We start from the raw sequence: 17,210 nt of genomic DNA on the forward strand, positions 1-17,210 counted from the left end.
TTTTTCGAATCAAACTCTGTACATTTTTGGGACGAAAATTATTGCAATATACGCGCCTCTTTAGATTTGCCCAAAAATCTTCTATAGGGCGAAGTTGCGGAACATTCGGTGGATTTGATGTCTTCGGTACGTATGGGATGTTTAACTCCGCCATTTTGCTAAGGGTTTTTTGGAATAATGGCTTGAGGCTAAGTCTGGCCAAAACACTACATTTTCTCCTCTATGATTCGTATTTATGAAATCCCGCACTAATGGCAAACAACGCTCTATGTAGCGGTCGGCGTTCACAGCTAAACCTGACTCGAAGAATACAGGCTTAGACATTCCGTGTCGACTGATGGCAAGCATAGCAAAATTTTTTTTAGGAAATTTTGTATGCTCAACATATTTCACGTTCTCATCGGTTGGACCATTGGTGTTCCTTGCCACTCGTTTCCATCTAACGTGTTATTATGACTCGTCATCCATAACGCGAGTGACATTGTTTTTAGCGTAAAATATTTCTTTGACTAATTTACTCAGCGGTACTTTCTGAGTGATTTCTTGGTTTCCAGAGACAGTGGGCTTAACTTTTCTACATCGCTTATCGATGCCCATGTCTTTAAGGTATTTTTTAACAGTTTAGCCGTCATTTTTAAATTTTCTTCCGAGCTCTCTATAAGATTTTACGACACGGCCGGCCGTAATTTTCTTTAATCGAGCTCTCTCAGAAACCTTGCTCCAGATTTGTGTGGGGTTTAGCACAGGCTTTCTCCTCAATAACCTGCCATATGGCATAATCCAGCGAGTTCAGGTCCGGAATAGAGGACCAGTCTTCGTGAGCAATAAAGTCAATTTTGTTCCTTCGAAACCAGGCTTGAGTTGTTTTTGCCTTATGTGCAGGAGCTGAGTCCTGTTGAAAGACCCACGGCTGGTTTTGAAATAAGGTGTGGCTTAAAGGCTTCACTATTGGTTCGAGAACGGTTTCCTGGTAAACTTTGGCCCCAGCTTTCACACCATTTTCACAAAAATGAACCTGTGTTAGCCCTGAGTGTGAGACTCCCAGCCAAATCATCACATAAGAGGGATGATGGCTTCGTTGCACTCTCGGAACAGCCGCAATCTGTTTTTTGCATATAGTCTGTCATTCTGGCGGTTACAACATTCTTCGATGGTAAACATTTTTTCATCTGTAAATAGTATTTTTCGGTGGCCATTTTGTGCGTACCGTTTTAGTAGCACGCGACTTCTTTCCATCCTCATAGTCTTTAATCGTCCATTAAGCAAATGACCTTTTCGTCTGCGGTAAGCGTGTAGTCCAAGGTCTTCATTGATAACTTTTTTTAGGGAGCTTCTCTTCACAGACATCTGTATTGCCAACAATGCTTGCGGACGGGGTTTCTTGCAATTCTCGCCTTCACTGCCTTTATCAGAGCTGAGGTCCGAACCGAACGGTGCGTGGTCTTCCAGCTCTCTTGCGGTCATCGAAGCTCAGGGTACTATTGTATCTATTAATTGTGCGATAAACAAATTGTTTGTTGATTTTCAGGCTTTCAAGCAACTTCAAAATCATGTTTGGCTAGTGCCCACATTTGTGCAATGCAATCACAGCGGCACGATTCTCTTTTAGGCCCCAATTCATTATAAATACGACGAGATAAATGTTAGAGATAAGTGTGAGAGTGGTATAAAATTATAGCTCACAAATCCACCACATTATGTTATTTTTCATTTTTTCGGTAGCATTTTTTTTACGGAAAGAAAGAGTAGCTGGTTTGTTACTGCACACCGTTGTATGGGGACCTTGCACTTTGAGACTATGCGCTGAAACTTGGCACAGTTGATTGTTAGCTGGTCTTGAGCAGATACAGACCGGGAGCCGTTAAGACCTCTCATTTAGTGGGGGGGGGGGGGGAGGGGGAAGTTCGACGCCGCCGCGCTTCACTTGGAGCAACATTTCTCTAAAACTGCCCGGGCCCGTATCATGGAACGCTCGTAAAAGTAGCATCCTACAAATTCTAAGGAACAAAACGGTGTGCAAATTCCTTAGAATAGTAAAGTGAATGTGGAGGCAGTGTATGTTGGGTGTGGGGTGGTGGTACGGTACAAGGACGGCACGAACCTGGATAAGCTGGTCGGTGTGAGCGTGCAGCTCGGACAGCACTGGAGCGGTCTGCTCGGGCGTGCAGTGCTCGAGGATGCGCTGGATGACTCGGCAGCCGTATGGATGTGTGGACAGCGCATACACCTGCCCTGAGAACGCGTTGATGATAAACTGCAGCGCCGTCGGCTCCACGCACTCGATGCACTTCTGTACCTGAACACAAGTACAATAAGCACTATTGACCTAACGTGCTCGTTGTAGCCATCGAACACGCATTCAGATGTCTCATCGTATATATCGTTATTAAAATACAGCAGTTCGCAGAGCAGCACATTCGCATGGTTAAAACAATTCGCAATAAAATCGCTTATGCAAATTCACTGTAGGTCAACAAGTCATTAAAGCGGCACATATAAGAACAATAAATTGATATAATGCATTTCCATTGATAGGTATTCGAGGTTAAATGACTTACAACATGGTTTCCGTTCTGGTCTTTGACGCATTTTAGAACGTGTCCGTCGAGTTCACGCACGACCTCTTGCTGTTGCTCGGCAGGAATGGACTCGAGCGCCTTCTGGATCACCCGGCACCCGTACATCTGCAGCGCCAGCGCTAACACATGCCCGCGCACCTGCGTACCCAATGTTCATTAACGGACATATGTACACATTGCCATAATGTCAATTATGACAAACACTACATTTTTTATGTACTAGTCAACGTATTACTTCTGTAAGGTTAGCAAAAGTTCCATTTCGACATTTCCACACGCTGCGCGTAAAATATTTTTTTCACACTACCTATTCGGAAAAGAGCTTTTTCTTCCCTGCTAGGAGGGATCAAAGTGGCACTTTTCCTCCCTGCTAGGAGGGATCAAAGTAACACTTTTCTGTTTGCAATTTTTTTTCAGCTTAAGTTATCTGTTTAAGAATTAGATTGTGTCAACACTAAGATTTTATTTATTTTCCTCATAGTTGATGTGAAAAGCAGTATGTGTCACACGGTATCAAAGTTATTTCGTCTTGGGCTTTAACACTTGAATCCCTCATTACGCTCAGGATTCTACTTTAGAATCCCTCATTACGTTCGCGATTCTACTGTAGAATCCATCGCTTCATTCATGATTCAATGTTCGCCCTTGACGGAAATATATCATTTTGATCCATTGCAACACAAACTACTATTTCTACTAGTCGACTTAAATGGTTAAATTAAGACTTCGTATACCAAACTGTAATCGCAGTCTAACACTATGGTTTCCCGACTCAACTATTATGATTTTTTACGAAACGCTTTAGTCAAATGTAATGAACTAATGAATTCGACCAATCACGTGTCGCACATCAACATGCTACTATTTAATTAATAATAAGTGTGTTGGTCTTTTTACTCTTTTTATCTACTGAGATACTTAGTTAATTTTGTCTAAGTATTTAGGTTTCGTAGTAGAAAAAGTATTGTTTTACCTGTCTCATAGGACAGAATAAGTAGGTACTAGTACACTTTGGATGAAGATTGTCTTTTAAAAAAGTTTATTATTTTCTGGATTCCATGGGTTTGGATGTAAAGCTTTGTTTAGAAATATAGGTAAGATACTAAATTACAATTATAGTAGTTATAGCCAATTGTATTTCTATTATATGGTTCTAATCGATGTTGATATATATTTCGGCGGCATATCGTAAAATTGGGCATATCATGAAACGCCGCCGACATATATATTACGGACACATGCACGTATCTGAATTATGAAGCAATTGTTTCTAATATAGGTACAAATACTACGTTCGAACCTTTTGTGCCAATGTCGTTTTCTGTTCTGTTGTCCCGAACTCGAAGAATTTTTGTATTACATAATTTCCAAATACGTCAGTCATGAGGCTGTAGGCAGCTCCAATGATTTCATTGAACACCATCTGTTTTTCTTGAACTGTTGCCCTTTCTAATTTTTGTTGAATGAATCTGCAATAAGAAACAAAAGTATCAACATTTTCATCATACGTGAAATTACCTAGAGTATAGCGCTATACACTAGCTGGCGCCGAATAATTTCGTTATTTAGAAAATGTAACCAGATATTATATCGTCGGGTGACAACTGTGACAAGCAAGTCACTAAGTTTAGTACTATCAAAAAAGTAAAGTAACAATGCACTTTATTAAACTTGTAACACAATAGTCCAATAATTTCAACGGTGTTAGTGACTTTTGCTTGTCACCCGACGATATGAAAGCCAATGGTTAGCAGTGATCTTAGTCACAGTGGGAAGCTAATTACCTAGAACCGTGTTGGTCTTGTGAGAATTCCACAATGTGATTAGCGAGATCCCGTAATTGCAAATTAGGAAATCGATTGTTTCGGAAGTCTTCGAGAAGGCGAGAGCGGCCGGCAGGCGGTTTGTCCGCAACCAGAGCGCCCACTGATACACCGCCGACTCCCACGCCGCTCACGCCACCCACACCGCCAACGCCCACACCAACACCGCCACCCACTAGTTCTGTTAGGAAAAAATGCATTGACATTTCCTTATCCTACGGCGCTAGTGTGAAGATTTTCTATAAGTTTTCACACCAGTGCCGCAAATAAAAACTAGCGTAGCGTATTGTGAATACCGCCTATGCAACGCTCAACGCGCTAGTCATAATTAGTTGTGTTTGCTCAGAGCAAAAAAAGGTCAACCACGGCGTTACATGAACAAGAGATTTCCTTTAGCAGGATTGGTCCTTAGGACCCAAGGATGGATTTAAGAAGTAGAGCCACCCAGATTTTTGATGCAGGTGGGGGGGGGGGGGGGGGGGGGTTTAAGCGTCTGCGACGTTTGAGGTTAATAATTCTTTAAGTTTAGGTTCTAAGTCAAGTTTAGTATCATTTTCAACTAAATCAAAGATGTAAACATAGATTTCATCGAAATCGGTTCAGCGTTTATTTGATTTCCTATACAATCCTACACCTTACCTTTCATTTTTAAGGTATTTTTTTGGAATAAAAGCTATCCTATGTTCTTCCCTGGGACTCAAACTATCTCTATACCAAATTTTATCTAAATCGGTTCAGCGGTTATTGAATCCCCATACAAATTTCCTCCTCCCTTTTCACGCCCTTAAGGGATGATTATTGAGATTAAAAGTATGCTATGTTATTCCCTGGGACTCAAACTATCTCTGTACCAAATTTTAACTAATAGGTCAGGAAATGAATGCTTAAAAAACGTTGTAGAGGGAAATGCTAGGAACACAATTTTTGACTCCGTAACTTTGTTTGGACTAGTTAGGAGGTGAACATATCAAAAGTCCCCGGCCGTAGCCCCGGTGCTGGGGGGTAGAGGGAGGTAAAAAGGTCGAATTTTTCTGTTTTTCATTGATATCTTGGAAACTTTGCGTCTTAGCGACATGACTACTAAGACAAACCGAAAGCTGATAAAATTAGTTACAAGTTATATCCCGTCAAGTTTTTGGATATCATGAACAGTTTTTGAGATACCCGCCCTTGGAAGTTTATTTAGGGATTTTAATTTTATCTTGATATCTACATCAGTGAAGCTGTTAGGCCATGTTTGGTATCATTTTCGTATAAATCGGGGGTACTGAATTCATTTATGGTATCACATTGACACTATTCCGAAATAAAACCAAAATTAAAAAAAAATATAATTTTGAAAATTCTATTTTTCTCTTCACGCTTAAACTGCTGAACCAATTTCGTTGAAATTTGGTATAGAAATAGTTTCAGTCTCGACACAGGACATATGATAGTTTTTATAACCAAAAGCATCTCTGGAGGGTGTGAAAAGTGGGGTGAAAAATTGTATGGGGAGTCAATAACCGCTGAACCGGTTTAGATGAAATTTAGGATGGTATACATCTGTGATTTAGATGAAAATGATACCAAACATGACTTCAAACCTTACCTTAAGCAGTATTAATCTCAGGAATTCAGTTTCGTCGGCGAAGTTGAATTCCCCCCATACTCCATTTCACAACTTTAAAGGATGATTATTGAGATAAAAAGTATCTTATGTCCTGTCTTGGGACTCGAAATATATGTATACTAAATTTCAATTAAATCGGTTGAGCGGTTTAAGCGTGAAGAGGAATTAAAAAAAAAGTTATTTGTTTAAAGTTTATATATTTTTTCTTAGGAATGGTGTCAGTGTGATACCAAAAATGAATTCAGCACCCCCGATTTATACAAAAATGATACCAAACACGGCCTAGCAGCTTCACTAATGTAGATATCAAGATAAAATTGAAAGCCCTAAATAAACTTTCAAGAGCGGGTATCTCAAAAACTGTTCAAGATATCGAAAAACTTGACTGAATAAAACTTGTAACTAATTTTATCAGCTTTCGATTTGTCTTAGTAGTCAAGTCGCTAAGACGCAAAGTTTCCAAGATATCAATGAAAAACCGAAAAATTCGACCTTCTTACCCCACTCTACCCCCCAGCACCGGGGCTACGGCCGGGGACTTTTGATATGTTCACCTCCTAACTAGTCCAAACAAAGTTACGGGGTCAAAAATTGTGTTCCTAGCATTGCCCTCTATAACTTCTTATTGCTTGGCCTATAAATTGGTTCAGCAGTTTAAGCGTGAAGAGGAATTAAAAAAAAAAAGTATTTTTTTTTCATATTTTATGCGTTTTTACTTCGGAATGGTATCATTATGATATCAGAAATGAATTCGGCACCCCCGATTTACACGGAAACGATACCAAACTTGACCTAGTAGCTTAAATGATACAGTTATCACGATCAAGTTGAGAGCCCCCCCACCCCTCTAAAAATTTACATCATAAATCACGGTGGCTCCACTTCTTGAATCCATCCCTGGGTCCTAAGGACCAATCCTGCCAAAGGAAATCTCTTGTTCATGCAACGCCGTATGTTAGGCCCAGCGCCATCTGCTATATGACTCTAAACGATTGAAAGACGATACGAACTAGATAACGTCTGAAGAAATTGTAAATTTTGAAACGCTTTTATCTCGGAACTTATTAGATCTACAGGGACAATTTTAGCCTCGTATTACTAGCAAAGGGTCTGGCCGCAATCCTATAGTGATACTACCCCTGGCTAAAGTATACCTATAGGTACCTTTCTTAAGTGCGTTTATTTGTCTTATTATAAGATATCGTTTTACCAAATTCCAAGCCTAGAATCCCCTTGGATTAGGCAAAAAAAATTTTTTAATCTGTTGATTTTTTTGTAGATAAACTAGTGGTTCGATTTGTTTGAAAATCGTATGGGAAAAATGCAAACTAGCTAGAAGAAGCGGCACCTTCTTATTTGGTTACACTTATTATGCTGATAATGTACACCAAGTTTTGTAACTTTATCTCAACTACAAGGGGGTGCTCATTCTCAACCACTTTGAAAATTATTAACGTTGTACAGTCAACGTTAAAAATATGGGTGTAGACAACTTACTCAAAAATATGTCCCATAGTTCTTAATTCACTGACATAAGAGTTATGGGACATATTTTTGAAATGATTTGTACACCCATATTTTTACCGTTGACTGTATGAACCATAATACCATTACATATAAACGAAAAGTGACAAACATTCAAATTCCGTGACTATACATTCACAAGAAACATATAGGGTAATTTAGCGCTAATTGAGACTTTGTAGCGCGTTTATGAATACGAGAGTTAGTAGCGTTAATTTGGCATGTTTCACAGTTCTTTAGTATTTTCCTCGCAAAGTTTGGTTAACCGTTGTGAATGACACCCTAGCAACGCTAAAGTTCCCGCTTTTCGAATCACAGGCTCCTGATGACACTCCTCGGTACGGAGTAAAACATGTCGAACGTTTTTTGACTTAAAATACGTGAGTGATCCGTTCTTAATATATTTAATAAGTTTGTAAATAGGTATAAAAATAATTTGTTTTGTTGTTTTTAAAGGTTTAAAGGTTTCGTGTAAAATGTGCGATAGGATATTTCGGAGTCGCCACCTCATATCCGCAAGTTTTTTTTTTATCTACTTATTTTTAAAAGAACCTTTATCTACTTCTTCCTCGCGTTATCCCGGCATTTCGCCACGGCTCATGAGAGCCTGGGGCCCGCTTGACAACTAATCCCATGGTTTGACGTAGGAACTAGTTTTTACGAAAGCGACTGCCATCTGACCTTCCAACCCAGAGGGTAAATAAACTAGGCCTTATTGGGATTAGTCCAGTTTCCTCATGATGTTTTCCTTCACCCAAAAGCGACTGGTAAATATCAAATGATATTTCGAACATAAGTTCCGAAAAACTCATTGGTACGAGCCGGGGTTTGAACCCGCGACCTCCAGATTGCAAGTCGCACGCTCTCACCGCTAGGCCACCAGCGCTTCAGCGTTCTTGAAAAAGAACCTTTATCAAACGGGACATATCGGCTCCGTTGGGCCTCTACATTATATGAGTTTCAATAAATTTTATACTAGTTATCAAAAAAGTGGTATACTAATTTTGCAGTTTTAGATAGGGGTTCCGCCAAAATCGACTGAAAAACTCCAACATCAATTTCTTTAAAGCTTCAAATAATTGTGCCCTCTTGTCTCGAGTCCGGACAAATTCCATTAAGAAGTGCTGTACATCTTCGACGGAGCCGCAGATATCGCAGTTGGGCAATTCTGCTTTCCCCATCAGATCAGCAAACTTATTTAATGGAATGTAACCGGACCGAAGCCTGTGGGCACGTACAATACTCGCCCGGTTTAAGTCAGCCACTTCCCACCAGGGTATCCCAGGAGGCTCACATTGAATGGTCTTGTACCAAATTCCTTTCTCTTGCGACCTTTCATCAAAAACTCCTTCCAGCGACCATACATTTTACTTTTATACTTTGGGACTATTTCTGAGAGGTCTGCAGCGACATCAACCTCAGTTCCCTCAGAAGCAGCCGCTGCCGCCAACCGGTCAGCCTCCTCGTTTCCCATCAAGCCGATATGTGACGGAACCCAATGTATTTTTAAACACCTTCCGCAATTTCGGAGCTTAAAAATTTGCATTAAGATTTTGTATACCAGTGAAAAGCACCGTTCGCCTGAGGCACACCGGCTCAAATGCTGAATGGAGCTTTTGCTGTCTGTGAAAATTGCCACATAGGGATAGTTTTGATTTTCAATAAACACTAAAGCCTGATAAATCGCACTGAGTTCCGCTGTCATTATAGAAACTCCAGTTGAAATTTTATATTGTGCTCTTGTGGCACTAAAAGGATCAAAAAAGGCAGCCCAATTTTTTTATCGCACTTTGACGCATCAGTGAATATTCTATAGAAATTGATATAATTTCTATTCAGGGGGCCGATTTTTGAATTTCGATCGCTCGATTTCGTCACTCGAAATTCGGTGGAAAACGGCGAAATGCTAATTTTTGAAATACGAGCGATCGAAATTTGGAATCTAGTGGTATTGAGCACTCGATTTCAGTTCTATTAGTAGAATTTAAACGCCTAGTAGTGGAGATACCATTTAACGAAATACACGAAATCGAGTGGTCGAATTTCAAAAATCGGCTCCCAGTTCTTGAACCACATCGATACGCAGAGCATCGGCGTTGTGTTTGTGTTTTGCACCAATGAAGTGGCCCAACTCACTTCGTTCGTTTCATAAAACTACACTCGAGTTTCAATGCCTTTCATTATGTAGCAGTCACATAAACTATTATTGTACGGGTTAAATCTTGTAAGTTAAATTTGACCCACTTCCCGGTTTTCGATGAAGCTGATAATTTGCATACATACGAGTATGTAAGTCGGGTGACAATATAATATTATGGTACCATTGAGCTGATTTGATGATGGAGACAGGAGGTAGCCATAGGAACTATGTGATAAATCAACGCAAACTAATTGTGTTTGGGGTTTTTAGAATTGTCTTGATGAGTATTAGTTGCCTATGGAAAGAAGAGTCAGCATAAAAGCTTTGTACCAAAAATGAGATTATCGAGAAAAACTTTTTTATTATTATTTTATTGCAAGTTTGAGAAAAGCTACAAATCTCGGTGAGAAACGGGTTTACTGGCCGCGTATCCCCATCCGTAGCCCTTTCATTAGGTACCCCACACGGTATGTTGAACCACTACCGACAAATGATACCTAAACCTTTTCGGTCCTACGAAAATTGTAAATAAGGTAATTTCTACGAATTGGTCTCTCCTCTATGTATAACGTTGTACGATTCACGTGTGTTTACATAAATTGCGCAGGTTTCCTATTTTCCGCACTGGTATCGTAAATAACAATTACTTATATGCCAAGTTTTGACGTGTTCAACTTTACTTCTAGGGGTAATCGTGGAAGAAACGGGTAATACCTACCAATATGGCGAAATATTTACCTGATATAGTGCCGACGCCGCTTAACTTGCTTAGCAATGACGACGAGGAACCAAACATTGCATTTGACGTAAGTCCCTGTGCTAAACTGCTTACCGCTCTGAAAATATATTAAATATGGTAAATAAATATATCATTATCCACTTGACCGTCCGACGATAGTATAGTATCCGAAAAAAATATGCTCTTAACCGTCCGCGGGAACCTTACTATCCAAAGGGGTGGAAGAAAGAATTGATTTCATAGCCATCTAACGGAATATTTCGGCATTATTTACTAATTCTCTTGATGCGACAACGTAGCCTAACTAAATAGTTAGCTCTAAAAAAATTTAGGTGGCAGTGTAGTTATAATTTTTGTAGAAAATTGTGAATGCGCTGCGCGGGGCGTGCGTCGCTAAAAAACCCCGGACGGTTGACAGGAAAACAGTCTCGCGGGCCGGACGGTTGAGTGGTTATCAATTAACCTATAAAAACATCAATTTGTCGGGTTTTGGATTCTATACCACCCACATTAGTTATTTAGGCTATTTTCACATTGTTTTCTAATAAAATTAGGTAGATTCTTGTGCGAATGATGTTTTAGTAAAATTTTAACTCAAACTCGTTTATTTGGGTGAATCAACTTTTTCATGTCACTAGTTGCCATGGTTACGGTCTCTTGAGTCACTCTTAAAATACTAGTTATTTCGTATTTAAATAAACTAAACTTGATTTTTTTTGGTAGTTATAAGGCCTTTCTATAATGGGACATCTACTACGTAAGCACGTTTGTAGAACATGGTACAGTAGCTCTTCTAAGAAACTATGCTACTATTGTCTCCTGGCTGATAGGAGAGAATAACAACAAGAAATAGTTGATCGAAAAATTTCAACTGTCTTGCTATCACGGTTCTTGAGTTACAGTCTGGTGACAGACAGACAGACGGAAGGCCGGACGGAGAGACGGACAGCGGAGTCTTAGTAATAGGGTACTGTTTTTCTTTTTAGATACGGAACCCTAAAAAACAGGGATTTGTTAAAAATCACGTAGGTCAGGGAGCTTTGGACCATATAGATTTTACCTGTACTTAGCGGTTTCAGCTCCAGGTGCAGCAGAGACGGGGCGAAGGCCGACTGGGCCGAGCGCCGCGCCCAGCGGCGGCGACAGTGGAGACGGGCCCCACTTGCGGGCGTACTCCTGTAGCGCGGCAGCCGGCCCGCCGCCGCCGAACTCGAGAGAGTCTCGACGCGCTCCTCCTGCCCCGCCTGCAACACGACACACCTTTGTGCTGCACACTCCTCAACTTCACTGTGGCAGCTAGATCGCCAACATAAATACCCCATTCTATTTTTCAATTCAAAATTTTGGTTTGATTATGTTATGCAATTAAGGATATAGTATGGGAAGTAGTGTCATAAGGTGCAAATTTTGGTATCGGATGAATTCACTTAGCACAGCTGTAATATACGTAAAGCTAAGCTAATTGAGCCCGGTAGACATCCGCCACCTCCTGGCAGGTAGGCAAAGGGGGCAGTCAAAGTAATTTGTAATGGATTGAAGCTTTGAACTCCTTTTTAACCCCCTTAGAGGATGCATTTTTAAAAATGCTGAAATTACTTTTCTTGTATTTTAATAATATGCGCATATACTTTATTGATCTCCATACAAATTCGCAACCCCTATTTCACCACCTTAGGGGATACATTTTCAAAAACGCTGAAATTAGTTTTCTTGAATTTTAATAATATATCTTTTAACGAAGTTTGAAATTCTTAGCTTAAAATAAAACATGAACCCCATACAAACTTTCATCCCTTTTTTAACCCCCTTAGGGGTTCAATTTTTCAAAATCGCTACTTACCTGTAGACATTATAAATGTAACCTGGTGTGCAAATTTCAACTTTCTAGCATTTGTAGTTTCGGCTGATAATAGTAATAGTTGAATATAAAAATTGCAAACCGATTTTGATTTGGTCGTCACTATTTTTATTTTTTTCTATTAAACTGTACATCAAATGTCTCAAAAATGAATTCCTTATGCCCGATTCATCTGGAAATGATACCAAACTCGAGGTAAATAAAATAGGTAATTAGAAGCCTATATGTGGCGTGTAACTTTGGATGCCCCCCTACCTACCCACCAAGGGGTGGCGGAAGGCTACCGGGCTGGATTGGCTTAGCTTTACCTAAATATACTACATCTGTGCCAAGTGAATTCATCCGATACCAAAATTTGCACGTCCCATACATTGGGTGACACTGCTTACCTCACTAAATATGAAACAAAAGAGAATAAATCATATCCCATTAAAAACATTACATGTAAGAAGTCTCACAACGCAATTCTTCTACTACAAAAAAGTATTGAAATATAATGTGAAACCAAGTCTGTTATTTTAGTCAATATCAGGGAGTGTTAGAACCGTATCAATATTAGATATCTTAATTTTTAATACATATAATGACTTGGCCATTGCACGGCTCCATAGTCGAGTGTGGGGTCCTAAAATACGGCGTCGCGTGAACAATTATTTTCTTTGGCAGGATTGGTCCTTAGGACCCAAGGATGGATTGAAGAAGTGGAGCCACCAAGATTTTTGATGTAACTCTCAACTTTATCTTGATATCTATATCATTTAACCTATTAGGTCAAGTTTGGTATCGTTTTTGTATAAATCGGGGATGCCGAATTCATTTACGATATCACAATGACACCATTCTGAAGTAAAAACACATAAAATATGAATAAAATACTTTTTTTTATTCCTCTTCACGCTTAAACCACTAAACCAATTTAGTTAAAATTTGGTACAGAGATAGTTTGAGTCCCAGGGAATAACATAGCATACTTTTAATCTCAATAATCATCCCTTAAGGGTGTGAAAAGGAGTGAATTTAGATAAAATTTGTTAGAGATTTTTTGAGTCCCGAGGAAGGTTAGGTACTTCCCGATTCGCCGGATTCTTGTTTCGTCGGATTCTCTTATATTATATTACATGGATTGTGACGTCCTAAAGAAAATCCCGGGGAAGAACATAGGATAGTTATTAAAGCTTAAAGCCTCAATAATCTGGGTGGTTCCTTCTTACTTCTTAAATCTATTTTAGGAACACAAAGATTAATTAACCAAAGGAAATCTCTTATTCAGTAAACGCCGTAGTTTACCTGAGCACACTCGACTATCATAATGATATAAGGATCATCGTCAACTATTAAAAATAGGTAATCTGAACATAAGGTAGGTAGCCCTAATTACATGCAGTTTGAAGAATTTACATACGAGTACGAGTAAAGCATTGTGTGTGATTGCCAAGTCTCTCAACTGCTATGGAAATGGAAAAAATAACACTAATATAAAACATGCTGACAAAGTAAAAATTTGATTAATTATTAAATTTTCTTATAATTGTTATTAAATAGGAACAATATTGTTTATTTTATAAATGTAAAAAATACAAAGACAATTATAACACAGAAATACTACATTAAAGTATGTACATTACTCCTAACAAAACTTCCGTGAAACACACCGTCCGTTCCGTGAGATACGTGAGTGACCCGTTTTCAATATATTTAATATACATTACTTCTCATTCTCAGACGAAGAATCAGAATCGCTGTCGTCTTGTAAATTTATAATTACACGATGTTGGTCTCGATACATATTTTTTCCTTTAAATAATGAGTAACTACTAATGACCACTCTATAATCGGATGTTTACAAATAGGTAAACAAATTTTGCTAAAACAGAGAAATTTCCAACGCAGGTAGTAATCCATCGATAAGCACGTGTAGTTGTTGTGCCTCCTTATTGACAGCGGGTTTTATGGCCCGGATGCTCAGTTTGTATGGTCTTTAGTCTGTAGTCGCGGAGGTGGCAGCGCCGGCAGGCAATAATCGCTTATGTGTGCGAACGTTATTGGCCTAGGACGGCAGGCCGCTCGATAAGGCCAGAGACTGCAGGCGGACTGGCAATCACTGGGCCCCTTCACAATTGATATTTTATCACATTTAACTTGTCTACTTCATTTTCGACTTCATCCTGACGCAAAGCATTTCTGCCGGAGACAATCTACCTTTTGTTGTGTGCTGAATCATATTTGCACGAACAGGAATGTTTGGGAAGTGAAAAAAATGAGAATGTTTGACTTTAAGAACAATTAATATTTTTGTCCCTCTATTATCCTTTTATACTTAACGCATTTTTGTGTTTATTTTATGTAGGCATGTCGATAAATGTAACTTGTAGTTGTGTTCTTTTTGTTTTTCTAAATATTTATACGATTATTTTGTTACATTAAGAAAATATAATTGCCTTTTTTTACATCTGTTTATTATAAGTAATTATAATGCATGTCAGATTAAATGTCAATTTTTAGTTACATAATATAGTTTTTAAATATATTTTTATGAATTTTTTCACAATTTTTCTATTTAGTTATGATAATATAAATGCATTTTGGGAAAAAACATTTTTCCGTATTTTTCGTTCCATTTAGAAATGATTTACACCATAAAATAATTTTGGCCGCCTAAATCAGGAAAATCAACCTATGTGCAAAGCCCTGGCCACGACATTGCGCGATTGGCTTCGATCAAGGCGACAACCATAGGTTGGACCGAGACAGCGATCGGACCTTTTGTTCCCACTGATTACTGTTTATTTTATTGCGTGTTCACCAGTTCGTACATTTGCTACTTGCGTTTAGTGGCAAATGTATGAACTGACAATAAACACTGGGAACAAAAGGTCCGATCGCTGTGTCTCGGTCCAACCTATGGTTAACGCCTTAGCCGAAGCCAGTCGCGCAATGTCGTGGCCAGGGCGTAAGGTGCACGCAAGAATTAACTTGTGTACATACCAGGTTGTTGCTGTGGTGGCTGGGGTTGTGCACCGGCGGGCGGGGCGGCAGAAGCGGCTGGGTGGGTAGGTGCCGGTTGATACTGACGCGGCGCTAGCACACCGCCTGGTGACACGAGTCTTAACGGCGTGCCATTGCGTCCACCCATGACCAGAGATCCGGGGTCATAGTACGGGATAACGTATTGCCCTTGTCCGTTCACTTGCTGCTCCCCTTGTTGGGGCGTCAGAGGTCGGCGTGGCTGTTGACCCTGCTGTTGGGCAGGTTGGGCGACTAGGCCTGGATAAACTCCCCATGGGGCTGCCACTCCGTAATAAGGGGGCACTCCAGTGATTAACGCGCTCACATAGGGCGCACCTTCCTGCCCAGCATTTATGACATAAGGCGCCTGCGTAAATGCCTGTTGCGCTGCTAACTGTTGTTGTAGTTGGAACTGCTGTTGCTGTTGCTGTTGTAAAAGCTGCAGTTGAGCTGCTGCTGCTTGTCCACCGGCTGCCGCTGCTTGTTGCGATCGGAACAGTTGCTGAAACAAAGGTTTAATCCCATTAATTATTTATTTTAGTTATATTTAAAGCCATTAATTACCCTCTAGGATTAAAGACTGTATTTTAGGTGTAGGCATGATTTTATAGTTAGGTGGCGGCAGCTGTTAATTGTTGGTGCTACATTATTACAGCGGTGTCGTTGGGCGCTAGCGCTCTAATGAAAACAATGGCTTAAACAGATAATAACAAAGCTTAGCCGCAGACCGCCGCACATGCTGTTTCAAACCACACGTACAGTAAGTATTCTTCGTATACAGAAAAATCGACGTTTTTTACCCCATATTAATCTAAATTTTGTTTTGGCAGAGACAAGTTTTTTACAAACTTTCTTCTTCCACTTCCCGATTTCCAATTGAGCTGAAAATTTGCATACATAAGTAAGTCACGTGGCACTGGAATATTATGATACTATCGGGCTGATGATGATGTATACAGGAGGTGGCAAAAGGAACTCTGTGATGAAACAAGGCAACCTAATTGTGTTTGGGGTTTTTAGAAATGTCTCTATGGGTAATTAGTTGCCGGTGGTAAGAATAGTACAGTCAGCGATAATAGCTTGTACCGAAAAATGTATATTTGCCAAAAACTTATTATAAGATACATTAAAGTGTAAAGTTTAGTATAAAAGAAAAGGGACCTCGTTGTCGGCTGGTATGGTCTAATGTTTTGTAAAAGCCGTCTATCAGGTTTTGGTATCATAAAACCGGCCAAGTGCTTGTGGAGAGTATCGTCCCGTATCGTCTTAAACAGTAAAATCCGCTTAAGAGCCCGGTAACGATTTTAGAGCAGAAATGTTAAATTGATAGATTTAGTCGTTGAAATTTCGTTACGTAATATCTAAATAACAAGTATTGGTTTCTATTAGCACGTCTTCTCGTCTTGCCTTTTAATACTGAGGTCGTGAGCGTGCGTCACCGAAAATATATGACGAGACGGGGCAGTTTTTAAAACTACATCAAAAATGATGGCGGTAAATTATACAAAATGATGTATAAGAACAGTTTCAGGAAATGTTGTGAATTGTTTAAGTATTTAAATTACGTTGCAATTAAGTCGATTTTCACAGCAATTCGACTTAACTGTCCGAGACACGGCAGTTCAGCATCATTTCGCGCTTTCGTACTCTGCCACGAAGTGTTGGAACAACATACCTCCGCCTGCCTAAACGTCACTCCAAGACACTGTTCACATTTATACTCCAATTAAGAAAATATCTTTTTAGCCTGCAATTGCCGTGCTCGTTGCGTCCCGTGGATTTTTCAAACCGTCAGAATTAAAAGTTTTTTACCAGAGTATAGAATATTAGGTACGGGGTGTCCAGTGGCAGATTTCCGATTTCAAATCCAAATAATTTTCGAACGCGTAGTGCTAAGGAGACGCAAAGGTTTTTTTTAGTTTCGTGAGT

At 39.6% G+C, this 17,210-nt stretch overlaps 1 protein-coding gene across 4 annotated transcripts in view; it reads right to left on the reverse strand.

Moving 5' to 3' along the window:
• The window catches only part of LOC134678794 (maternal protein pumilio), a 354,476-nt gene that overhangs the window by 14,390 nt on the left and 322,876 nt on the right, over nt 1-17,210 (reverse strand). For all 4 annotated transcript variants that reach the window (XM_063537489.1, XM_063537487.1, XM_063537488.1 and 1 more), the window contains 7 exons: nt 15,261-15,783; nt 11,478-11,661; nt 10,417-10,514; nt 4,364-4,583; nt 3,880-4,048; nt 2,559-2,717; nt 2,102-2,296 (listed from right to left, as the gene is read on the reverse strand). In XM_063537489.1, the coding sequence (XP_063393559.1) occupies nt 2,102-2,296; nt 2,559-2,717; nt 3,880-4,048; nt 4,364-4,583; nt 10,417-10,514; nt 11,478-11,661; nt 15,261-15,783 (1,548 nt within the window). The remainder of the gene's footprint in view (nt 1-2,101; nt 2,297-2,558; nt 2,718-3,879; nt 4,049-4,363; nt 4,584-10,416; nt 10,515-11,477; nt 11,662-15,260; nt 15,784-17,210) is intronic.

Source organism: Cydia fagiglandana, chromosome Z (assembly GCF_963556715.1).
Source record: "Cydia fagiglandana chromosome Z, ilCydFagi1.1, whole genome shotgun sequence".
Taxonomy (NCBI): Eukaryota; Metazoa; Arthropoda; class Insecta; order Lepidoptera; family Tortricidae; genus Cydia; species Cydia fagiglandana.